The following is a 26691-nucleotide window of genomic DNA, read 5'->3' on the forward strand; positions in this document are numbered from 1 at the left end:
AATCCTGATTGGGCATCATGCAGTATTGAATGTTTGTTTAGATAGTTTGTGAGTTGTTTAGTTACCATTCCTTCGGTTACTTTGGTTATTAGTGGTATGGATGCTACTGGCCTGTAATTGGTTATTTCGCTCGTGCTTTTCTTTGTATCTTTTGGAATTGGGGTGAGTAAGATTTTTCCTTTTTCTTTTGGGAAAAGTCCGTTTTGTAGCATGAAGTTTACGTGGTTCGTTAGGTCTATTATGAATTGTTGAGGAGCAGATTTCATGAGGTTATTTGGGCATATGTCTAGCTTGCAGTGGGATTTGGCAAATCTTTTAAGTGTTTCAGAGATGAGGTCTTCTGATAGTAGTTCGAATTCGGTCCAGGCTCTGTCTGCTGGGTATGTTCCTCTTCTGGATCTAGACAATCTAGAAGTGTGGCGTATTCAGTGGGCTAGCAGGTATTTTGAGTCGTAATTGTATAATTTTTTCCTTGAAGTATTTCGCAAGGTTGTCAACATCTGGTATATCTTTGCCGTTGTTTGTGACTGGTGTGGTGTCTAACAGTTTGTTCACAAGGTAGAAGAGTTTATGTGTGTCTTTGTAGTTTGGTCCTATTATTGTTTTGTAGTGTAGTCTTTTAGTCTGTTTTATGGTATATTTATTTTTCTCCGAAGTAATTTCCAGGCGTTTAGTGTTTGTTCGTTTCTCTTTTTGTTCCATGCGCGTTCTAGTTTCCTGACTTGTGTTTTAAGTTTTTTCAGCTCTTCGGTGAACCATGGGTTTGATTTTTTTCTGTGTGATGTTCTGGTTTGGATTGGGGCGATTTTGTCTAGTGTTGTTATACATAAATCGTCCCATTCTTGGAGGAATTGGATGGTGTCAGCAGTTGTTGACCATTCGTTCTGGTAGATCTGTTGCCAGAATGTTGTGGGGTCTATATTTCCTCTTGTTGTGTATTTTTTCGTTCATGTTTATTGATTGTGTTTATGTGTTTTTCACCAGCAGAGAGAGACATTTGCTTTATGGTGGGTCTGACCATAATGTGGGTGTCCATCTTGTGTCAGTGATTATGAAAGTTGAGTCCGGTTCAAATTTGTTTGTTATGATATCTATTGTGTATCCTTTTTTGTGTGTTGGTTGCGTGTTGGGTGCTTGCAGATTCCAGAGTTTTAAGAATTCTTTGCATTCAGATTGTGCTTGGTGAGGTATCATCTTCTAGGTGTAGGTTGATGTCTCCTAATATAAGGATGTTTGAGGCAGATATACAGGAGTTCGAGATGAAGTCCATGAGTTGTGTTTTGGAGTCTTTCCTCTGGAGTCTTTAATTAGATACTTTGTCAAATGCCTTTTCAAAATCCAGATAAACAGTATGAACAGGCTCACCTTTATCCTTATGTTTGTTCACCCCTTCAAAGAAATTTAATAGATTGGTGAGGCAAGCTTTCCCTTCACTAAATCCATGTTGGCTTTGTCTCATTAATATAGGATTCAGTTTAAATTTTTATACTTGCTTCACCAGACCAGACTGTTTATGGGGAAGGTTCCATTGTATTTTTATTCTGTGATTAAATTGTTTGTTTCTGCTAGGGGTTTGAAATCTGACTCTATGAAAAAATTGGCAAATGATTTGTTACTGACTACCCATTATGCTTTTATGAAGCTGGCAACCTTTTCTATGGCAGGCCCAGTACTGTGTAAAACTTTGCCTGGCTATTTGAATTTCTGTATGAATGCATGACACTTTATGAAGCTTTTGAAAGCCCATTTTTTTGTTCAGGCTTTTAATATGATGTAGTCAGAGTTCAGCAGCTATTGTTTATTATCCTTGGGTGTGGGGGTGGGGGAGTAGTTTGGGGTTTTGAAGTAATTCTAATTTGTAGGTGTGTTTTATGATTATATAGTTTTGCTGTTAGCTGCTTAGGTTTAAGCGGGCTATTAGTTTATAAATAAATACATTTATTGATCCATGCTTATATATATGCTGTGTAATTTTGTTCTTTATGATAGTCTCTACCATTTTGCACCAATGTCAGGCTCACCGGTCTGTAATTTCCTAGATTACATCTGGAACCCTTTTTAAAAATCGGCATTACATTGGCCACCCTCCAATCTTCCGGTATTATGTTTGATTTTAAAGATAAATTATATTACTAACAATAGTTCTGCAGGTTCATTTTTCAGTTCTATCAATACTCTGATATGTATACCATCCGGTCCAGGCAATTTGCTATTCTTCAATTTGTCAAATTGCACCATTACATCTTCCACGTTTATAGAGATTTGATTCAGTTCTCTGACTCGTTAGCATTGAATACCATTTCTGGCATCAGTATCTCTCCCACATTTTCCTCGATGAAGACCAAAGCAAAAAATGAATTTAATCTCTCCACTATGGCCTTGTTCCCTGAGTGCCCCCTTTACCCTCAGTCATCCAGCAGTCCAACTGATTCCCTTTCTGGTTTCTTGCTTTTAATACATTTAAAGAAGTTTTTACTATGTGTTTTTGTCTCCATCACAATCTTCTTTCAAACTCTCTATTTGCCTTCCTTATCAGCGCTTTGCATTTGACTTGCCATTCCTTATGCTGTTTCCTATTATTTTCAGTTGGATCCTTCGTCCATATTCTGAAGGATTTTCTTTAGCTCTAATAGCTTCTTCACCTCGGTGCCCTTTTACTAAGGTACACCGAAAAATGACCTGCACTGGTGTAGGCACGTGTTTTGGATGTGCACAGGTCCATTTTTCAGTGTGCCTGCAAAAAAGACCTTTTTTTGTGGCTGAAAATGGACGTGTGGCAAAGTTAAAACCAGCGCACATCCATTTTCAGCCTGAGACCTTACTGCCACCCATTGACTTAGTGGTAAGGTCTCATGCGTTAACCGGGCGGTAATCATCAGTGCGCGTACGCTGCTGATTACCGCCGGGTAAGCGCCACATGGTAGAAAATTTCTACCGTGTGTTTTGGACAGGCATCAAAAATGCAATTATCATCTGGGGCATGCGTTAGCCAGGCAGTAGTTCCAATTTGACACACGTTGTATGCTCGTAGGCACCTACGTGTCTTAGTAAAAGGCCCCCCTCACTTTTTAACCATGCGGCTGGTCTTCCTTACTCCTTTTTTAATACATGGAATATACTTGGTCTGGGCTTCCAGGATGGTATTTTTGAACAGCATCCACTCCTGATTAAAGTTTTAACCTTTGCAACTGCTCCTCTATGTTTTTTTCCACCATTCTTTTCATTTTATCATAGTCTCCTTTTTGAAAGTTAAATGTTAATGTATTAGATTTCCTGTGTGTACTTACTCTAGAGCTTATATCAAATCTGATCATGTTATGATTGCTGTTATCAAGTGGCCCCAGCATCATTATCTCCTGCATCACCAGATCATGCGCTCCAATAAGGATTAGGTCTAGAATTGTTCCTCCGCTTGTTGGCTCCTGAAACAGCTGCTCCATAAAGCAGTCCTTGATTTCATCAAGGAATTTTACCTCTCCAGCAAGCCCTGATGTTACATTTACCCAGTTAATATCAGGGTAATTGAAATCATTCATTATTATTGTGTTCCCCAGTTTGTTAGCCTCCCTAATTTCTGAAAATATTTCTACATCTGTCTGTCCACCCTGACCAGGTGGACGATAGTACACTCCTACCATTATCCTTTTCCCCTTTACACATGGATTTTCAATCCATAGGGATTCCAAGATGTGTTTCGTGTCCTGCAGAATTTTTAGTCTATTCGATTCAAGGCTCTTCTTAACATATGATGCTACCCCTCCACCAAATCGATCTACCCTATAACTGTGATATAATTTGTATCCTGGTACGACAGTGTCCCACTGGTTATCCTTCTTCCACCAGGTCTCAGAGATGCCTATTATATCTTTTTTTCATTGAGTGCAATATTTTCTAACTCTCCCATCTTATTTCTTAGGCTTCTGGAATTTGCATATAGTCATTTCAAACTATGTTTGTTGGTCGTGTTTACATCTTGCTCAGCAGTTGCCAATAATAATGTGCATTCTTGAAAATCTGTGGTATCGCTAACCACACCCTCTCCAAAAGACATTACATGATGTGATACCCGCAAGTGAGCTTTGTCCAGAGTAGCCCCACACTTTGGAATAAACTCCCTGAAAGGCTTCACTTAACACAAGACTACCTCTACTTCAGGAAGCAGGTCACACGCGCACACACACACACACACACACACACACACACAAGGAATGACACGGGTTGCATATACTGCAGCAGATCATGTTTATCCACTCCAACCCTAGCTGAAAATATTTAATCACTTCTCTGACCTCATGTGCAACTTTCTTTAAATTAATTCCCTTATTTTCTAATTCCTCTCACTCTCTTATGTTCCATCTTTGCTTATACCCTACACTGTCTATTAAAATGTTTTAATTCATATTGTGTTGACGTTATAAGTAGTATACTATGCTATACTTTGTATTGTTATTTGAATATTTTTAATGCTGTAATTGTGTATTGCTTATGTTTCATTTATTCTTACTATACACCAAATAAATAATAAATAAGTTTCTAATTACAGGCCCTGTTTACTAAGCTATGTTATAGGCATAGTAGCATTTTTAATGTGTGTTAACCATGTACACGCCTACAATATCCCTATAGGTGCCTACACGGTTAGCACACGCATTAATTATAGGTGTGTTAAAAACGCTAACGCACCTTAATAAACAGGGCCCTACATTTGTGTACAAACTGATACATTGCTATTTGCAAAGACTGGTTATTTATAATTCAAGCATGATGTAGAATTTGTTTTCATTTTATACTTTTCCCTAATAGGTACATTTCTATTGTAGCCACTTCTAAAAATGATTATATGAATTGCTTTTTTAAATTGATGCATTTCTAATCTACATTAAAATGCATTCTGAATGTAATTTTATAACTGATTGCCTAGGTAGCAGGTCCAAGTAGATGCCCATTTTAGGGTATTTATAAAGATATAAATGCCCATTTGTCTTTATAAAAAGTCTTGCAAACATGCAAAAATTGTGGATTAATGCACCTATATACATTTATGCCTGTTCAGAAGTGTATAAATGTATGCCCAATGTTTGTGTTGTAAAAAATGTGCATACTTTGTGATTCCGCCTATGCCCCACCCAATCTCCTCCTCCAAACATACCTACTCTCAGGTCAGGCAAAAATAAATGTGAACATTCTCTGCACCTGCTTTATATGCACATAACTCTGGAGTAAAGCCCTTTTCTGTAGGTAAAGCAATGTTTACTCACAAAAAGTTTATAAAATTACCCCCTACATGTTTGGTATTTGTAAAAGGATGTTGCTCAGCTTGCAAATGAGTGGTCTAAAATATGCCCTAATGAATCCTTGCGAAATAGCAAACCTTATATTTCTTATTCATCACTACTGTCTTTCGGAAGCTAGTTCATTCTTACACTTAAAAATAACAAAGACCCTTATTCAATAAAGGTTTACAGAACGGGAAAAAAGTCATTTATGAGTAAGGTCCTACATTATGTAAAAATAAATTAATCTAGTCCTTCTGAAATAACTTTCTTATTGGACATGATTAGATCTAGATGGTTTAAGTCAACTGAGTTACCAAGATAACATATCGTATCCTGAAGATGATCACATATCTGTCGATTCAAGAACACCATCTGAGGAGAGAAGCATTGGATGCCAGAAGATATCTGGAAGGGAGGCTGACTCAGCACCTAGCCTTAGTCGACAGGCCACAGATGGAAGCCTGCAGATGGAAACAGCATTTAGTAACCAGGGGTATGAAGGGAATGATGTGACAGACAGCTCATCAGCATGGAGTCCTGAGGTAAATTAGAGTTGTTCTTTGGTACTTTTACACTGTTTTTTCTATTATCTATAAGTAGGAATTATGCTTAAATAGAGCTTGAGAAATTATAGACTGCCATCACTATTTCTGAACACATATAAGGAAGAATTTATCGAGAAACCAAACAAAACACAATCTAGAGATATTTATGTACAAAGGAGCCGATATTCAGAGTGATTTAAGCGGTCAGAGAAGCTCCTGCCCACTTAAATCCCTAGGACTGTTTAACCCCCAATATTCAGTGGCACTAAACCAGGCAGTACCACTGAATATTGCCTCTGACCTCTCACAAAAAAAGGGGCAGATCAGGGGTATGTATGACTGGAGGAGGTGTTAGGGAGAAGCCCGGGGTTATGCGGTTGCCGCCAGTATACAGTGCTGGCACACACATCGCTAGGTGGCCTAATTTAGGACAGCTCAAAAGCAGTGGTAACAGCGGTTAGCAAATCTGGGTTTAAAAAGGTTTGGACATGTTCCTGAAGGAAAAGTCCATGTATATTGAGATAGACATGAGGGAAACCACTGCTTGCCCTGGGACTTGTAGCATGAAATGGTGCTACTATCTAGGTTTCTGCCAGGTACTTGTGACCTGGATTGGCCACTGTTGGAAGCAGGATACTGGGCTAGATGGACCATTGGTTTGACCCAGTATGACTATTTTGGCTATTCTTATGTTTTTATGTTGCGGGTGCCAGCACTGAATATCGGGCTGCACCCATATAACTCTACATCATTTTTACATTGCCATGATCCCCCCGGCTTCCTCCTTCCCACCCTCCCTCCAGCAAGCACCAAGTTTACTCTCTCCCACAATATCGCCCCCCCAACCCCAATGCTCTAGGTAGGCCATACCCTACTTCCCACCCCCAAGTCTACCTTATAATGCCTGGTAGTCCAGAGGGTCATTGGGACAGAAATACAGCCCCTCATTCCTGCCCCTTGTGTTTGGCTTCACAAAGTGGCTGCCATAACCTCTCATGGCAGCTCGTGGTACTTGTGCAGTACCATGGGCTGCCACGAGAGGTTACACTTAGGGTTGGCAGCTAGATCCAGATTTGCCCAACAGGGTTGATCCAATCCTGGGCTTACCCCATTGCATGCAGGGACTTGAGGTTCTGATTTCCCCATTGGATTCCCTAAGAAAAACAAGACTACAAGTCCCTGCATGCATTGGGGTAAGCCTAGGACTGGTCAACCCTGTCTGGCAAACCTGTATCTAGTTGGCAACCCTAGTTACACTATGAATGTTATTCTACTCATAGTGCATATTTTGACTAATAGCAACTGCAGATTATGTAATAAAAAATATGAAACTATTGACCACTTGCTTAATGGATGTAGTATAACTGAAAATAATACTGTGATTTCCATAAACTTTGCAATACCAGGAGACACAAGAATTGAAGACAAACCCCCAGATATTCAGCGCTATTTAACCAGCCAACAACGGCTCCTGGCTGGTTAAATAGTGCTTAACTGGCTATCCGCAAATATCCAGCGGGAGATAGCCAGTTATCTTCTGCTGAATATTCTCAGTCAGCGCTTAGTGGCTAACCGGTTATATCACACGATATAACCGGCTATCCACTAATAACCGACTATCCATTAATATTCTGCGCATCACCTGTCAAAAATAAACTGGATATTCAATGCCAGTCACCGGAAACTCTGATAACTGCTATGTTGAGTGAAGTTTATGAGCACTTGGATAGTGGTAATATTGTGCTAGCTGTATCGTTATATTTAGCTTCAGCGTTTGATTTGATAGATCTTTTATTATTATTTCAGCACCTGAAAGATATAAGTATTATAGAGGTAGTTCAACAATGGTTTGATTCGTTTCTGAATAAAAGAACAATTCAGGTGTCATTAAATTCATCTTACTTATTGGATTATCAGTTGGATTGTAGAGTACCACAAGGTTCTAAACTATCCCTAATGTTATTTAAAATATTTTTAAGTCCTTTGCTTACCTTAATTCAAAGTTTAGACTTGAGTGCATTTTGTTATGCGGATGACATTTTAATCATTACTACTACTACTACTACTTAACATTTCTAAAGCGCTAATCATTGTGTAAATTAATCCAGAAACACTGGATATTTCTAGGTGGCAAGATGGATTACATCTTGCCACCTAGATTACATCTTGCAGTGTCAAAATGGTTATATGAACAACATTTAGTTTTGAATGATCAGAAAACTAGGGCATGTTGGATTATAGGACACCAGGACAGACCTGCTATGATGCTAGTATTGTTTAGATACCTGGGGGTGATTATTGACTCAAGGTTAACTTTTGATGATCAGGTCATAAAGTATTGAAAAAAAGTTTTGCACTATTACCAAGATTAGATCTTTAAAATATTTGTTTGGTGAATAGCACCGGACCACTCTTCTGTGCATTTGGGCAGGCAGTATCCAGGCAGGTGCTGTCCTTGACGTTCTTTTGCTGAGGACCCCTGGGAGCTTAAAAGATCTGCACTGCTGTGTAAGTTCTTGTGAACAGCACACAGACCACTCTTCTGTGCATTTGGGCAGGCAGTATCTGAGCAGGTGCTGTTCCCGACATTCTTCTGCTGAGGATCCCCGGGAGCTTAAAAGATCTGCACTGCCATGGAACTCCTGTGAACAGCACCAAAACCACTATTCTGTGCATTTGGGCAGGCAGTATCCGGGCAGGTGCTATCCCCAACATTCTTCTGCTGAGGACCCCTGGGAGCTTGAAAGATCTGCACTGCCACGGACCTCCTGTGAACAGCACCAGACACCAGTTCTGTACATTTGGGCAGGCAGTATCCAGGCAGGTTCATCCCTGATGTTCTGCTGAGGGCCCCTGGAAACTTAAAGATTCTGCACTGCCATGGAATGTGGCCATGGGCACGTGAGTCATGGCCACATGTCAAAGGAGCATGACCAAAGGGGCAGATCCTGTCCCTTTGGAGCACCTTCAGAGCCAGTAAGAGCTGGAGTTGGGAGTTCTGGTTGTTTGGAGATCTACAATATGGTGAAGTGGAAGAATATGTAAGCGGTAAGTTTGGGTGAGAAGACAATTTCGGCAGTGTTATTAAGGCCCGATGGACCAGCATGTTTTGTCATCAAGTCAGCTGATCTCCCATAACCCAATTCCCTTTCTCCTATTAAGGCTTCTTTACCTTCAGGTGAATGTACCCCACCCTTCCAGCCTTAAGACTCACGAAATTAAATCCTCACTGTCTGAGGATTTGTGTGTCCTTTGAGATAGTAAGAATCTCGAGGACCCTCCACGAGTATCCTTACAGCAAAAATTTTGATTCAGTTTGTCTGTATCTCTAAAATCTTTGTCTATGAATTCTGAAAGTATCTTGAAAGATTTATGGACAGTATGACACACATGTAATCTATGCTGCAAGCCAATCTTACTCATTTTTCTAAATTGGCTAAATACACTGAAGAAGCTTCTGCTAAAATGACTGACCAGGACAATAAATTGGTTAGTGTGGCAGGCCGTTAGGGAAACTTGAGAATAAACCTCCTTAATGCAGTCAACTTCTGCTGCAGTTATTAAGGATAATTATGCTATTTGTGTCCAGCTAGAGAAATTAGAGAATATCACCAGGGCTCCTATTTGCGTTCTTGAATTTTCCTATTACTCACTATGGGGGTATGTTTACTAAGGTGTGTTAGCGTTTTTAACGTGCCTGTAAATTTAAGGCGCGTTAAACGCTAATGCGCCTATACATTTCTATTGGCGGCATTAGAGTTTTAATGCGTGTAAACCATTATGCGCATTAAAAATGCTAACGCGCCCATAGCGCCACTTAGTAAACCTAGCCCTATATTCTTTAAGGCTTTCCATAGGGAGAAAAGTTGTAATTGTTAATTTGTATTATCTTCCAAATGCCTCTAGGGTAGAAAAAGAAGAAGGAGCCCTGGAGCCACTTAAACTCTCCAGATAGCCTACACCTTTCTCAATACTTGGAATCTTCTCAGAGATATTACTACTAAAAGAGTTACTTGATAGTAGTTTGTGCTTAAACTATGATAAACTGGAAATCCCGAGAGCTTATTAAAAAAAAAAAAAAAACCACAGCTGCCTTTTGTGGTCAGGTCATCTGTATGTTTCCAGACATGGCAAGAACTACACAGTTGTAAAGGAAAGCTTTTTTGCAGGTTAAAAACTAAGGTTCGGCTATTGGATGCTACTTTCTTTCTTAAGTTCCCGTGTAAATGTTTAGTTACATATCAGAATCTCCATTATATGTTTATCATTGTTGGGGTAAAAGGGGAAATCAGGGAAGACAAGCCATGATTTGGGTTTTTGCCAGGTACTTGGGACCTGGCTTGCCACTGTGTTGGAAACAGGATACTGGCTAGATAGACCATTGTGTTGACCAAGTATGTGCTACTCTTATATTCTTATGTTCTATAGCGGAGAGATTAAATGAATTCTTTGCTTTGGTCTTCACCGAGGAAGATTTTGGGAGAGATTACCGGTGCCAGGAATGGTGTATTCAAAGCTGACGAGTCAGAGAAACTGAATGAATCTCTATAGACCTGGAGGATGTAATGGTGCATTTGACACACTGAAGAGTAGCAAATCTCCTGATCGGATGGTATTCATTCCGGAGTACGATAGAACTGAAAAATGAACTTGCGGAACTATTGTTAGTAATAGTAATTTATCTTAAAATCAAGCATGTACGGAAGATTGGAGGTGGCCAATGTAACGCCAATTTTTAAAAAAAGGTTCCAGAGGAGATCCTGTGAAATTATAGACTGGTGAGCCTGATATCGGTGCCAGGCAAATGGTAGAGACTATTAATAAAGAACAAATTACAGAGCATATTCAAAAGCATGGATTAATGAGATAAAGCCACATGGATTTAGTGAAGGGAAATCTTGCCTCACTACTCTATCTTCCGCTCCACTTTCTATCTCATTGATAACACCCTCATCCTCCCCGTCTCATCTGCCCGCAACCTCGAGTCATCTTTGACTCCTCCCTCTCCTTCTCTGCGCATATCCATGCAGATAGCCAAGACCTGCCGCTTCTCCTCTTTAACATCAGCAAATTCGCCCTTTCCTCCTCTGACACACACCCAAACTCTCGTCCACGCTCTCATTACCTCTCGCCTTGACTACTGCAACTTATTCCTCAAGCTGGCCTCCCACTATAGCCATCTATCCCCCCTTCAATCTGTTCAGAACTCTGCTGCACGTCTCATATTACGCCAGAACCGATATACTCATATCACCCCTCTCCTCAGGTCACTTCACTGGCTTCCAATCAGATACCGCATTCAATTCAAGCTTCTCCTTCTTACCTACAAATGCACTCAGTCTGCTGCCCTCAATACCTTTCTACCCTCATCGCCCTTTACGTTCCCGCCCGTAAACCTCCGTTCACAGGACAAATCTCTCCTCTCTGTACCCTTCTCCACCACCGCCAACTCCAGGCTCCGCTCATTCTGCCTCGCCTCACCCTATGCTTGGAACAACCTTCCTGAGCCCTTACGCCAAGCCCCCTCCCTGCCCATCTTCAAGTCTTTGCTTTAAAACCCACCTCTTCAATGCTGCATTCGGCACCTAATTCTTACCATTCAGTAAATCCAGACTGCCCCAATTTGACCGCCCCTATCGGACTGACCGTTCACTTGTCTCTTAGATTGTAAGCTCTTTGAGCAGGGGACCGTCCCTCTATGTTTAATTGTACAGCGCTGCGTAACCTTGTAGCGCTTTAGAAATGTTAAGTAGTAGTAGTATTAAATTTCTTTGAATGGGTAAACAAACATGTGGATAAAGGTGAGCCTGGTCAATATTGTGTATGTGGATTTTTAAAAGGCATTTGACAAAGTACCTTATGAAAGACTCCAGAGGAAATGGAAAGTCATGGGATAGGAGGTAGTGTCCTACTGTGGTTTTAAAAAACTCATTAAAAGATAAAAAACAGAGTAGGTTCAATGATCAGTATTCTCAATGGAGAAGGGTAGATATTGGGGTTCCCCAGGGGTCTTTGTTGGGACCGCTGTTTTTTTAGCATATTTATAATTGATCTAGAGATGGGAGTAACTAGTGAGGTAATTAAATTTGCCGATGACACAGTTATTCAAAGTTGTTAAATTGCAAGAGGATTATGAAAAATTACAACAGGACCTTATGAGACTGAGAGAATGGGCATCTAAATGACAGATGACATTTAATGTGAGCAAAGTGCAAAGTGATGCATTTGGGAAAGTAGGAACCCAAATTATAGCAAGGTTAATGCAAGGTTCCACACTAGGAGTCACCGACCAGGAAAGGGATCTAGGCGTCATCGTTGATGATATGTTGAAACCCTCTGCTCAGTGTGTGACGGCTGCTAAGAAAGCAATAGAATGTTAGGTATTATTAGGAAAGGAATGGAAAATAAAATGAGGACGTTATAATGCCTTTGTATCGCTCCATGGTGTGACCGCACCTTGAATATTGTGTTCAGTTCTGCTCACCGCATCTTTAAAAAGATATAATGGAATTAGTAAAGGTACAGAGAAGGTGATGAAAATGATAAAGGGGATGGGACGACTTCCCTACGAGAACGGCCAAAGTGGCTAGGGCTCTTCAGCTTGGAGAAAGATGGCTAAAGGGAGATAAGATAGAGGTCTATAAAATAATGAGTGGAGTAGAACGGGTAGACGTGAATCGCTTGTTTACTCTTTCCAAAAATACTAGGACTAGGGGACAATGAAGCTACAAGTAGTACATTTAAAACAAATCAGAGAAAAATTTTCTTCACTCAACATGTAATTAAACTCTGGAATTTGTTGCCAGAGAATGTAGTAAAAGTATTTAGATTAGCGGGGATTATAAAAGGTTTGGATGGCTCCCTAAAGGAAAAGTCCATAGACCATTATTAAAATGGACTTGGGGAAAATCCACTGCTTATTTCTAGGATAAGCAGCATAAAATGTATTGTACTTTTTGGGGATCTTGCCAGGTACTTATGACCTGGATTGGCCACTGTTGGAAACAGGATGCTGGGCTTGATGGACTTTTGGTCTGTCCCAATATGGCAAATACTTATGTACTTATGTCAATTGGAGGAATTTTGAAGGATAAGGTAGTACCAGAACAGTCAGGATGAATGTATTAGTTGTTTGTTCCAGGTTAAGAAAGTATATAATAGGTACTGAAGATAATATTTGCCTGCCAGATAGCGATTTTCCTTTTTTCCCCCCTTTATTTTCTTTCCTCTGCTGTTCCCTTATGTGGACTTATTACTGGATTATGTGGTTTGTTTTTATAACTCATTGGTTTACTTTGTAATACAAGTGTATAAATGCAAATAAAAAAATAAAATAAATACTTGTTTAATGAGGAGGTATTATATACTTTTTATATACCCTGTTGATAGTGCGATTAGACTATGCAAATGTGATCTATGCGGATTTACCTGGCAATAAATTAAAAGATTGAAAACCCTCTAAAATGCAGCAGTCAGGTTGTGGGTAACAATATTAATATGATCATGTTATCCTGCTGCTTGTTTACTATCATTGGTTGCCTATTAAATATATAGAATTTACTTTAAGGTCCTGCTTTGACTCATAAGGATTCTATGAGTCAAAACCACCGTATTGAGTACCTTGGGTAATTCCATACATCCCAGGAAGGGTATGCAGATCTATGCAAGACTTTAGAATGGTGACTCTATCAAGAAATAGAGTACGGGGGGCCTGGGCAAGCAAAGAGCATTCTCCTGTCTAGTGCCACATTTGTGGAATGATATATCTAAAGACATACGTGCAGAGATTAACTTTAAAAAGTTTAAGGTTATGCTTAAAACGTTTTATTTTTGCCAGGCCTATTATGTTAGCAGTAAAGAGGAAACAAGGATCTATTAAGATAACATCAATGTGGAGATAATATTTCTGTGTATACTTTTATGAAACAGGTTTCTTGAGAGATTGTGATTAGGTCATTTCTACCATATCAAATGACTTTCCTTTTGTGTTATTATTTATTTTTGTTATATTTGTACCCTGCACTTTCCCACTCATGGCAGGCTCTATGTGGTGGGCAATGGAGGGTTTAAGTGACTTGCCCAGAGTCACAAGGAGCTGCCTGTGCTGGGAATTGGACTCAGTTCCCCAGGACCAAAGTCCACCACCCTAACCACTAGGCCACTCCTCCACTCTGTAAGTTGACCGCCATGGTCTGAACAAGTCACAGTATATAAAATTTTTATAATAAACATAAATAAATGCCCGGCATTGAATATCCGGTCTCACTGCTGACTGTGGGAACTAGACCTGACAAAAGAAATGGCAAGACTCTGAAACAAGTCATGTTAGGTCATCTCTATTGTTGTAGGGGCCTTAGACAGTGTTACACCAAGGCTGGGCAAATTCTTTAAAACCTTAAATTTCAGATTCAGTGGATTTAGAAAAAAACAGATTTGATAGGTTCAAGCTACAATTTACAATAATACCTATATAATTCCTAAGCTTCTAGATGAACTTAAATTCTCCAGTGGTACCAGACAAATCTTTGTGTTATGTCCCATATATAATAACACATTAAGGGGCCCTTTTATCACCCGGCAGTTGCATGCGGCAAATTGGCCCTACCATTGGGCAAGCCGAGGAGCCCAGCGGTAGCTCCGGGTCTGCTGTGCACCAGGTCCGGCGCTAGAAAATATTTTTTACTTTCTAGTGCTAGTGGGCAGGGAGTGGGCATGCCCAGCGGTAACTGGGCAGAGCCATGCACTGCCCAATTACTCCCAGAGTCCTCACAGCCTCCTAAATAGGAGTGGTAAGGGTTCCAGAAGTAAGTGGCCACGCAGCAATTTTTTAAGTTACCGCACAGCCATTTTACTGCCTCCTTTAAAAAAAAAAAAACACCTTTTACCCATGGTGGTAAAAGGTGGCCTCGGTGTACAGCAGTCCTACGTGCTGATGCCACCGCACACCAACTTTTATCGTTGCTGGGTAAAAGGGTCCCTAAAGTATCAAAATCACTCCTATTGACTTTAATGGGAGTTCTGCAGTTGTGGCAAGGTACCATTCAGAACTATTCTACTTTGTAACACAAGGGCTCCAGAAAGCAAATAAGCGGCAGGTTTCCATGTGGTAGATATAACCTTGTGAAAAGATCAGTGGGTGGAGCAGAGAGAGTTAATGAAGCATTCATGGCAATTCCCAACCACCAGCCCTGCTTCCCACCACTGGCTCTGGCACAGACCGTATAAGTCTGCCCAGCACTATCCCCGCCTCTCACCCACCAGCCCCGGCACAGACCGTGTAAGTCTGCCCAGCACTAGCTCCGCCTCCCAACCACCGGCTCTGCCACCCATTCTAGGCTAAGCTTCTGAGGATCCCTTCTTCTGAACAGGATTCCTTTATGTTTATCCCACGCATGTTTGAATTCCGTTACCGTTTTCATCTTCACCACCTCCCGCGGGAGGGCATTCTAAGCATCCACCACCCTCTCCGTGAAAAAAACTTCCAGACATTTTTCTTGAGTCTGCCCCCCTTCAATCTCATTTCATGCCCTCTCGTTCTACCGCCTTCCCATCTCCGGAAAAGGTTCGTTTGTGGATTAATACCTTTCAAATATTTGAACGTCTGTATCATATCACCCCTGTTTCTCCTTTCCTCCAGGGTATACATGTTCAGGTCAGCAAGTCTCTCCTCCTACGTCTTGTAACGCAAATCCCATACCATCCTCGTAGCTTTTCTTTGCACTGCTTCAATTCTTTTTACATCCTTAGCAAGATACGGCCTCCAAAACTGATCACAATACTCCAGGTGGGCCTCACCAACGACTTGTACAGGGGCATCAACACCTCTTTTCTTCTGCTGGTCACACCTCTCTCTATACAGCCTAGCAACCTTCTAGCTTCGGCCGTCGCCACTGTTTCATCGCCTTCAGATCCTCAGATACTATCAACCAGGGGTGTAGCCACGGGTGGGCCTGGATGGGCCTGGGCCCACCCACTTTGGGCTCAGGCCCGCCCAGCAACGATGCACCTCAAAAAAGTCCAAACCGCGACTTTTTCCTTGCTGCTCAGCTGCCGCTCACTTCAGTTTTCCCTCCTCCCAGCCACCCGACTGAACGCCACAGGATTTGTTCCCTCCCTGCTCCCTCCCCTGTCAGGCTGTTATCATCCCTGTCCGGACCAGCAGAGCCGTGCTGCGCCAGGGCCGTCCGCACGCAGCGCTGCTAGGAATGCTTCCTCTGCATTGGCCCCGCAGCACGCAAGAAAATGTGAAGCTGGCCGAAGAAGGAACAAAGCAGTCACGTAGCGGAGCTGCAGACGTGCAGAGCTGGACGCAGCGCCGCCCGAAGGAGGTGGAAGGGGAGGGAGGGGAAAGAAGGCCTGCAGCACGCCGTTTGGGTGACTGGGAGGTGGGAGAGTGCAAATTGCAGCGGGTGGCTGTGGAGGAGGGGGGAGAGAGCGGGGAAATGTGCAGCATGTCAGTGCTCAGCGGGGTGGCTGGTGGGGGGGGGGAGAGAGGGGAAAAATGTGCAGCATGTCAGCGAGTGGCCTAGCGAGGGGGTGGGGAGCGGGGGAAATCGCAGCATGTCAGCGCTCAGCGGGTGGCTGGGGGGGGGGGGGGGAGAGAGGGGAAAATGTGCAGCATGTCAGCGGATGGCTAGCGAGGGGGTGGGGAGCGGGGGAAAATGCAGCATGTCAGCGGGTGGCTGGGGGGTGGGAAGAAAGAGAAAAAACCTACAGCATGCTGGCAGGTGGCTTGAGGGGTCAAGGAGAGAGGGAGAGACAGGAGCACTGTTGGGATGAGGGAGTGAGACAGGGTAGTGCTAGTGGGGTGGAGGAATAATTGCTTGATGTGGGGGGAGGGATGGAGAGATGCTGCAAGGGGAAAGAGAGGGAGAATTGTTGGATATGGATGGGATGGGATGGGATGGGATGGGATGGGGAGAGGGAGAGAAGGCTGCATAGGAGTGGTAAAGGACCAGAGAGGAAAAAAAAGTGTTGGACATGGAAGTGGAGGAAAAGGAGGGAAAGCTGAAAGGGGAAATGTTGGAACATGGTATTTGGAGAGATGCTGTGGGGGGTGGGGTGGGGTGGGGGGGAGAGTGAGATGTTAGACCAGGGGCTCAAGGCAGGGAGAGGGAGAAAAGTTTGACATGAAGGTGGAAGAGATTAAAGGAGAGATGCACAAGCGGGGAGGGGAGAGAGGTATGATGGCTCCAGGGAGAGAAGATGGACAATGGATGGTAGGGAAGAGAGAGGGGAAAAATGCTGAACAATGGGGGAGGAGAGAGATGGGACAGGAAGATGCTGGTGGTGGGAGGTAAATGGATAGGGAGATAGGCTATGAGGGTGAGGATGGAGAAGAGGTGAACAGATGCTGTGCTGGAAGGGTGGAGGAGGGAGACTTGGGATGGTGGAAAGTATGGGGGAGAGGCCCAGGGAGTGGAGATGGCAAGAAAATAAATGAGAGAACAGTGATTACAGGGGTAGGAAATATGGTAATGGTGCATAGATTGAAGATGGAAAGGAATGATAGGTTGGGAAAGAGAGAGATGGGGAATGGAGAGCTAGGGGGTGAAAGGAATGGAAATGTGATAGATATCTGAAAAGTAAAAGAATGAAAAGATTTATGAAAGAGGATGACATTTCAGTGTACAGAGGCAGAAAAGAAAAAAGAAAGAAGGAAAGAGCTAAACATGGAAAGATCAATATTTCAGAGGCAGGTGTAGTAAGGAAATGAAATGACAGGAGAAAAAAAGACAATGGACAGCCACTTGAAGATAGCAGAAGACAGACAGGAAAGCGGAAAGAGAAAATTGGAAACAACACTGATGGAAAAATAAAATGTCCAGACAATAAAGGTAGAAAAATCATTTATTTTTAATGTTTTAATTGGAATATGTTAGCTTTGGGAATGTGCATAGTGATGTCTTTTTATCGTGGTTAGTAGAAAAGGAAATGCGCTTTGTTTTTGTTTTTTCTCCAGTGTTGCAGTGCATGCTGAGGTTCCCAGTTCAATTTGTCTATATATATTTTTATTTCTAATTTGTGATCCCTTGTTCTGTAATTTGTGAGAGTCTGTCAGTGTGACTGTAACAGCAGATGAAGAGATTGAGAGGAGAGGAGGGAATTGGGGGAGGGGCTTCTTTTCTGCCCAGGTCACCAGCATGGTTACAGCAGCCCTGACCCTTGCTGTAGCTAGTGGGGATCCCCAAGCCCTACCAGCTGGGGATCTCTGTCCGAAGCTGGCCAGAGCTGCCTTCCACCGAAGCTTGGCAGATGGGGGCAGCATCCTGGAGCCACTGACAACTAAGCGTGTATGGGGTGCTGGCATCAGTGGCTCGAGGAGTTGCTGCTGCCTGCTGGGCTTGGCAGAGAGGAGTCTGACCATCTCTAGTGGAGGTCCCCAGCTGACAGAGATTGGGGATCCTCATCAGCTAACAGTATTTATATTTTGAGTTGGGAAGTGTGGGGTGAGAGAGATAATTTTGTGCCCACCCACTTTGTGCTCAGGCCCACCCAAAATTGGTTGTCTGGCTACGCCACTGCTATCACCCCAAGATCCCTCTCTCCGTCCGTACCTAGCAGACTCTCACCGCCTAACACATACGCCTCTCGTGGATTTCTACTCCCTAAGTGCATCACTTTGCATTTCTTCGCATTGAATTTTAATTGCCAACCTTAGCCATTCTTCTAGCTTTTTCAGATCCTTTTTCATGTTTTCCACTCCCTCCAGGGTGTCCACTGTGTTACAATCTAGTATCATCCACAACATAGGCAAACTTTACCTTCTAACACTTTGGCAATGTCACCACAAATAAATTGAACAGAATCGGCCCCAGCACCGATCCCTGAGGCACTCCACTACTCACCTTTCCCTCCATCACCACAGCCACTTTCATATTAAAATGGCCACAAACAACATCCTTGCAGGAATAGCTTAGTGGTTAGAGTAGTAGACTGTAAACCAAGGGACACAGGTTCAAATCTCCTCTCTCCCCGCCAACCCCTCCATCCATCCATGTCCAGCAATTCTCCTCTATCTCCTGCTCTGCTCTCCTCTCCATCCATTTCCAGCATTTCTCCTTCCTCCCCTGCCATCCCATCCATGTGGATCTCCTTCCTATCTTCCCTCCCCTCCCTCCATGTCCCGCATGTCTCCTCTCTCCCCTGCCCTGCCCTCCCCTCCCATGTCCAGTGATTCTCCTCTCTCCCCTGCCCTCCTCTCCTATCCAAGTCCAGCAATTCTCTCTTCCCTGCCTTCCCCTTCCATCCATGTCCAGCAATTCTCCATTCTCCTCTCTCCCCTGCCCTACTATCCCATCCCCTCCATGTCCAGTGATTCTCTTTTGCCCCCATCATCCCCTCCCTTCAATGTCCAGTGACTCGCCCCAGCCTCCACCTGCCCCTGAGATCATTCAAACCCCAGCCCCATTTGCCCAGCCCCCCTTGCTTATACACACATACTCCCAGCCCCCCTTGCCCACACACACACCCCCAGCCCACTTGCCCACACACCCCCCAGCCCCACTTGCCCATACACACATACCCCCAGCCCTACTTGCCCACACACACACCCCCAGCCCCACTTGCCCACACACACACACACCCCCAGCCCCACTTGCCCACACACACCACACCCCAAGCCCCACTTGCCCACACATCCCCACTTGCCCACACATCCCCACTTGCCCACACACCCCCCAGCCCCACTTGCTCACCCTCCCTGCTCGCTCCCTGCTGTTTGTACCCCGCCGATCCCTGCCTCTAAACTTTTATTTTTTCGCGAACCGGCAGACAAGAAGAAAACAAACAAACAGCAGACAGGCTTGCCTCCTTCCATCACGTCGGCTGCTTCGTTTCCCTGCATTCTCAGCGCGTCCCGCCCTTGAGGAAAGGAAATGACATCAGAGGAGGGCGTGACGCGCTGAGAATGCAGGGAAACGAAGCGGCTGACGCGATGGAAGAGGCAAGCCTGTCTGCTGTTTGTTTTCTTTCTTGTCTGCTGGTTCGCGAAAAAAATAAAAGTTTAGAGGCAGGGATCGGCCAGGGAGCAAACAGCAGGGAGCGAGCAGGTGAGCCCCAGAAAAAAGGTGCCGTATGCCGTACCGTCGTGTACCGGCACAAAAAAAGCACTGACTGTGCCTGAATGTCACCACTTCGATAGCCTCCAGGCATGCCGGTGTCTTATATCTTTAGGTGCAGTAAGTATTTTTATGTTGCTGGAGGAAGCCCCAGAAAAAAATGAATTGAATTATAGTGGGATTTGAACCTGCATCATCCCTTGGTTTACAGTCCACTATCAGGTTCATTTTCAAAAGAGAAGGACGCCCATCTTTCGACACAAATCGGAAGATGGGCGTCCTTCTCACAGGGTCGTCCAATCAGCATAATCGAAAGCCGATTTTGGGCGTCCCCAACTGCTTTCCGTCATGGGGACGACCAAAGTTCACGGGGGCATGTTGGAGGCGTAGCGAAGGTGGGACTTGGATGTGCCTAACACATGGCGTGCTCGAACCATAATGGAAAAAAAGGGCGTCCCTGACGAGCACTTGGATGACTTTACCTGGTCCTGTTTTGCTTACGACCAAGGCACAAAAAGGTGCCTGAACTGACCAGATGACCACCGGAGAGAATCGGGGATGACCTCCCCTTACTCCCCCAGTGGTCACTAACCCCCTCCCACCCTCAAAAAACATCTTTAAAAATAGTTTGTGCCAGCCTCTATGCCAGCCTCAAATGTCATACTCAGGTCCATCGCAGCAGTGTGCAGGTCCCTGGAGCAGTTTTAGTGGGTGCAGTGCACTTCAGGCAGGTGGACCCAGGCCCATCCTCCCCCCTACCTGTTACACTTGTGATGGTAAATGTGAGCTCTCCAAAACCCACCAGAAACCCACTGTACCCACATCTAGGTGTCCCCCTTCACCCGTAAGGACTATGGTAGTGGTGTACAGTTGTGGGTAGAGGGTTTTTTGGGGGTTTGGGGGGGCTCAGCACACAAAGTAAGGGAGCTATGTACCTGGGAGCAATTTATGAAGTCCACCGCAGTGCCCCCTAGAGTGCCCGGTTGGTGTCCTGGCATGTCAGGGGGACCAGTGCACTACAAATGCTGGCTCCTCCCATGAACAAAGGGCTTGCTGAGATGGGCGTCCTTGGTTTCCATTATTGACGACAATCAGAAACGACCAAGTCTAGGGACGACCATCTCTAAGGACGACCCAAATGTCAAGATTTGGGCGTCCCCACCGTATTTTAATAATACAGGTTCCCCGCCCCTCCACTGGGATGATTTGCGAGGACGTCCTCAGCAAAACTTTGGCGTCCCGTTCGATTATGCCCCTCCACGGAAACCAATGGGCTACTCCTCTGACCTGCTTCTTGCTTTCTTCAGAATGGCCATAATATCTGCAGCTGACATAAAGCCTGGTTTTTTTTTCTGGTTCACTCTCAGGGAAGAGGAAGCGGGACAGTAACCACCGGGGCATAAGGAGGGGTCATGCCTTAGTTCCTCTAGTGGTTAGCTGCTCAATCAGAGCACTTTTTTGCAACTTGGATGTGACTGAAACGGGTCTAGATAAAAACAGCCTTCTTTTTAGAAATGGACATTTCTACCCATTCGAAAGTTGCTGTTGGACATCTTACTTTTGGGCCCTCCATAGTTCCATCCATATACATCCACAACACCCCCCCCCCCCCCCTTGTTATTTGGACGAACTGCAGTGTGAAACATCCAAATTCTGACTTTGGACATTTTGGCAGATGGATCTTTTTTTTTTTTTTTTTTTTTTAGACATTTTGAGGCATCCATCTGCTTTGAAATGAACATCCAGTGTCTAAGCCATCCCTTATGTTAATTCAGTCCGCAGGAACAACAACCTGAATGTTTAACTCTTCCTTTACCTGAACAATTCTATTAGCTGCTTGGGATCAGAAAACAAAAAATGCTAATTTTTGTCCCTATTCATACGAGGAAAGTAAAGGTGAAAAACTGTGTTGCGATCAAATTCAAGAGCAAACATGATGACCAAAGTAGTTCTCTGTGTAATAACTTTCAGTGAAGACTGAAACTCTGTAAGATTCATGACATCTCCTTGCCCCTCGTCAGCTGAGCCATCTGGACTTCTCCCAAAAGAGAAGTATTGTACTTTCACAATCCGTGATAATGACTCAGATGGCATTTTCAGAATTTCCACCAAATACTTCCTGACCACATCTATTGGAGCTACCAAAGGAGAAGTAGGTTCCTTTGGAAATACTATGCTTCCAAAGAAATCAACAGCATTCCATAATATGCAAGGCGCTGTGCGCCGAAACATGGCCTGTGTCGGGTCTTTTGAAGATTGTTTCCAAAGGCGTATGATTAAAGGTACTGTGTCCCTATTTTGAAGGCTCCTGGTGCTGTTTTTTGCTGTTTGGACTTGTGTCAGTACTTTGCTCCTTCTCTTTGCTGTAATAAGCATTTTATCATATGAAATGTAATGTGTTCCACAAAGATCTTTTTTTCTGTGTTAAGTTGAATTGCTTAATTCTTTGGGATTTGTAAACACCTTGCATTAGATAAACTTAGGGGTCCTTTTACTAAGCTGTGGTAAAACTGGCCTTAGTGCCCCTATGCTGATCTTTCCCATGTGCTAAGGTCATTTTTACTGCAGCTGTAAAATTTATTTATTTATTTATTGCATTTGTATCCCAGATTTTCCCACCTATTTGCAGGCTCAATGTGGCTTACAATGTTCCTTCATGGCATTCGCCATTCCAGAGTAAAAGATACAACTGATATTACAGAGGACTTCCGGTGACGTCATGAGCTAGGGAGCAGCGTGCTACCGAAGCTCCGAGACCCCGATCTCCAACAAAGTGAAAAATATCGTGGTGGAACTGACGGAATCGCTCCATTATATGGAAAAATATTTAACAACACTACCGGCAGATATGGCTCAAAAGTCAGCGAAGAAAGACAGGAGTAAAGCAAGTAGCGGAGAAGTTAAATGGCGGAAGAGGCCGGGCTACCGGACCCGCATTACAGAAACCCAGCTAGCACAACTGACTTCGGCGGTTGAGAAAGCATGGGAACCCAGGTGGGTAGCGCTCACCAACAAATTAGAGTCTTACCAGACAGCGTTGATGGAATGGGAATCCGCGTAGGAGACCTGGAGACGCGAGTCTCGGCGGTGGAGGATGACTCGCACGGATTTGGACCAGATATTGCTACTATGCGCTGCCAACTAAAAGAACAGAGGAATCTACTTGATGATTATGAAAACAGAGCACGCAGGAATAACATACGGATTGTGGGACTGGACGAAGCGCTACCTGAAAGGAATCTAGAAACCTGGCTAGAAAATTGGTTGTCTAAAGAACTGGCACTTACAAACACGATGGGGCCCGTAGTGATTGAACGGGCGCACTGCATGGGCCGCCGACCAGAAGATTATACCCGCCCACTTGTGGTCATCGCAAAAATCTTAAATTATCGCCATAAGGTTGAAATTCTCCAAGGATTCAAACTTAAGCGCGACTCGCTGAAATACAATAATAGGAACATCTTGATTTTTCAAGATTTTTTCCACACTGGTACAGGAAAAGAGAAAGCAATATCATGCGCTGTGTTCAAAGCTGGTACAAAAGAACGTTCGTTTTGCGCTCCAATACCCTGCTCAGCTGAGAGTTCATGTACACAATACATGGCAGACCTTTACCTCGCCGGAGTCCGCAAAACAATGCTTAGTAGAAAGTAAAATTCTTGATGATGCCTGACATTGAACTTAATGATAAAGTGGAGGAGCGTTCAGTAGGGACCACATCCCCTTCAAAGTTATATGAGTAAAATGTATGTATGATATATAATGTTTCAATGTAATATGGAGTTCGGGGTCTCTAGTGTGCACTGGGGTCTTAGCTTCAATGTCTGACTAGATCAGGTGAATGAAGCAGGGGTACCTGTATGGTAGGGGGGGTTAAGGAATGGAGGGGGGGGGGGGGGGGGGGGGGGAGACTCTTTCCTAACTCTAAGCATTGGGAGTGCGCGGGTGTTTCTGCAGGTGGAACATACAAGCATGTGGAAGGTGAAGGTCTTGCTGGGACTAGGCACTTGTAGAATCATATGCCTGACTTATATAGAGAGCAGGGGCAGTGGGAATACCTATAACAATAAGAGATACCCAATTAGACTAATATCTTGGAATGTGGGGGGTATAACTTCCCCAATAAAGAGGAATAAAATATTGACTGCCCTTAAAAGGCATAAGGCCGATATAGCTTGCCTACAGGAAACACACCTTAGTGCAGCGGAACAGGCTAAATTGCAGAGATCTTGGGTGGGGGAGTGTTATTACCGTGGACTCTAAGGGGTGCAGGGGCGGTATAGTGGTCCTTTTCCGTAAAGGGTTAGCCTGTAAAGTAACGGTGGTGGGAGAAAGGATGGCATGGTAGAACCATTACATTGCGGTGTGGGTACAGGGCTTTAGTTTCTTGTTGGTTGGAGTATATGGTCCTAATGACTGCGATAAGGAATTTTACCAGTCCTTGGGAAGCCGCTGTCTTCAACAGGGAATGGATAAATTACTAGTTATGGGTGACTTTAATTTAGTTTTTTGACCCGAGGGAGGACTCTTCAAATCTGACTTCGGCACATTATGCCTGGACAGAGAGCGGGAGAACTGAAAATGCTTGCAAAACATTAAATTTAGTAGACGCGTGGAGGGCACTTCACCCAGGAGAAAAAGATTACACACTAGATCACGCGCCCATGGTACCCTAGCGCGATTAGATTATATTTTGGTAGAGATGTCCATGTTTTCCCAAGTACAGGCAACTCATATTGGACCGGAAGAAATATCAGACCACGCTATGGTGTGGCTGGATCTTGAGGCACCCGGGGATAGAGTTGGGGGGGGCAGGATGGAGATTTCCAGCATACTTGTATACGGAGCCCGCTTTTCAAAAATATCTGATGAGTAAATGGGGAGACTATGCATTTCATATAAGGAACATGCACAGGTGGATCCCATGTTGTTTTGGGCGGGCCTCGAAGGCAGTTTTAAGAGGAGATATTATAGCCTATTGTTCTGCAAGGAAAAAGCGTAGAGCAGCAAATATTTTACAATTAGAAAAACTTCCTCAAAGCTAAACGCGTACATGCGCGAAGACCTTCACCTAAGACCTTAGAAGAGCTGAAAACAATACAAATTACCCTAAACACCTTACTACACGAAAACGAAACCAGATGTGCGATTTATTATAAATTTAAATACAAACAATTTAGTAATAAAACGGACGGTTACTAGCTAGAGTAGTTAAGAACTGGGGAGGGGCCCAGGGTGGTGACCACACTGCAAGATGAACGAAATAAGACCACTTCCTCACAACAAGAGATTGGAAGCATCTTTACTAAATATTTTGCCTCACTCTATTCCTCTATTCGCCAGTATTTCTTATTCTGGATCATCATTAGCTGTCTACCTTAGTATTTAGGTAGTCCTTTTTTCGTATATTTAATAATAAATTTTCTTTACTCATTTTTTTATTACATATTTTTTCTTCTTTTTTTCTAATTATTATTTATTTTTTCCATTTTTCTTCTTTTTTGTTTCTCTTCCTTTTTTCTACTTTTCTTCTGTTTTATACTGTTGCATAATGTTCAAGAATTATTTCCTACTGACACATTTTTCATTTTATTAGTCATCTTAATTGTTACGCATGTATTATTATCATTATGATTTTGCTGTTGGTTCTGATCATTTGATATATATTTTGTGTTTGTTTTTTTATGAATATTCTACATATTATTATAGTGTTTTTATGTTGCGTTATATATCAATTAATTTTTATGTTATGTCAAATGTTTATTTTTACTGTTTTATTTGTAGACTCCTGATGCAGGCCCTTTGGGCCGAAACACAATGGTTGTGTCGAGTCAAATATACTAATTAATAAAATTTGGTTTTAGCTTTACTGTGATCCAGTCTCTGGGACTCCTGGTTTGTGCCCACTTTTTAGGGGCTTACCAAGTTGTCATGTGATGAGTTGGCAATACTTAATTGCGCCCCTGAATATAGGTGAACTACAACAGGCAATTAAACTATTAAAGCTACGTACTGCCCCGGGACCAGATGGGTATTCCTGGAGTATTATAAGGTGCTACCTTTGGAGGCACAGGTAACGCTTTTGGAACATTTGGATGAGGTGGTCAGTAAAGGTAGTTTCCCCCTTTATGCTAATACCGCACTTATTACATTGTTGCCAAAGCCTGGAAAGCAGTTGAATAGAGCGGAGGACTTCCGGCCAATATCACTGTTGAACGTTGACATTAAGCTATTTGCGGGGATACTGGCCCAGAGGCTTGCGCAATACTTACCTAAATTGATAAGTGCTGAGCAGGTAGGATTTGTTCGTAATCGACAAGCCACACACAATGTCAGGCGCCTCCTGCTTGCTATGGCGTATTGCCAAGAAAAAGAGGACCCCTCTATAGTGGTGAGTTTAGACGCCGAAAAGGCGTTTGATAGGGTGAATTGGGGATACCTATTTCATGTGATGCAGGCCATGGGGATCTCAGGATGGTTTTTGCAGGCAGTCCAGGCTCTCTATTGTGATCCGCAGCACAGGTTTGGTTAACAGTATGCGGGAGAATGAGTTTCAGATTAAAAGGGGGACTCGGCAGGGCTGCCCATTGTCCCCAGCTCTATTTGTAATTTCACTGGAGCCATTTCTGCGCATGCTTATGACTCATAAGGACATTACAGGTATATCGGTGGCTGGTCACCAAGTAAAAGTACTGGCTTTTGCCGATGATTTGCTGTTAACGGTGACAGACCCACCAAGGTCTATGGACATACTACTGCAAGAAACAGATAGATACGGACAAATTTCTGGTTTTAAACTAAATCTGTCTA

At 43.5% G+C, this 26691-nt stretch overlaps 1 protein-coding gene across 1 annotated transcript in view; it reads left to right on the forward strand.

Annotated features, from left to right (window-relative positions):
* The window catches only part of SYT16 (synaptotagmin 16), a 240832-nt gene that overhangs the window by 152458 nt on the left and 61683 nt on the right, over positions 1–26691 (forward strand). The window contains exon 9 of the mRNA XM_030213711.1: positions 5562–5818. Within this exon, the coding sequence (XP_030069571.1) occupies positions 5562–5818 (257 nt within the window). The remainder of the gene's footprint in view (positions 1–5561; positions 5819–26691) is intronic.

This window comes from Microcaecilia unicolor, chromosome 9 (genome assembly GCF_901765095.1).
Source record: "Microcaecilia unicolor chromosome 9, aMicUni1.1, whole genome shotgun sequence".
NCBI lineage: Eukaryota > Metazoa > Chordata > Amphibia > Gymnophiona > Siphonopidae > Microcaecilia > Microcaecilia unicolor.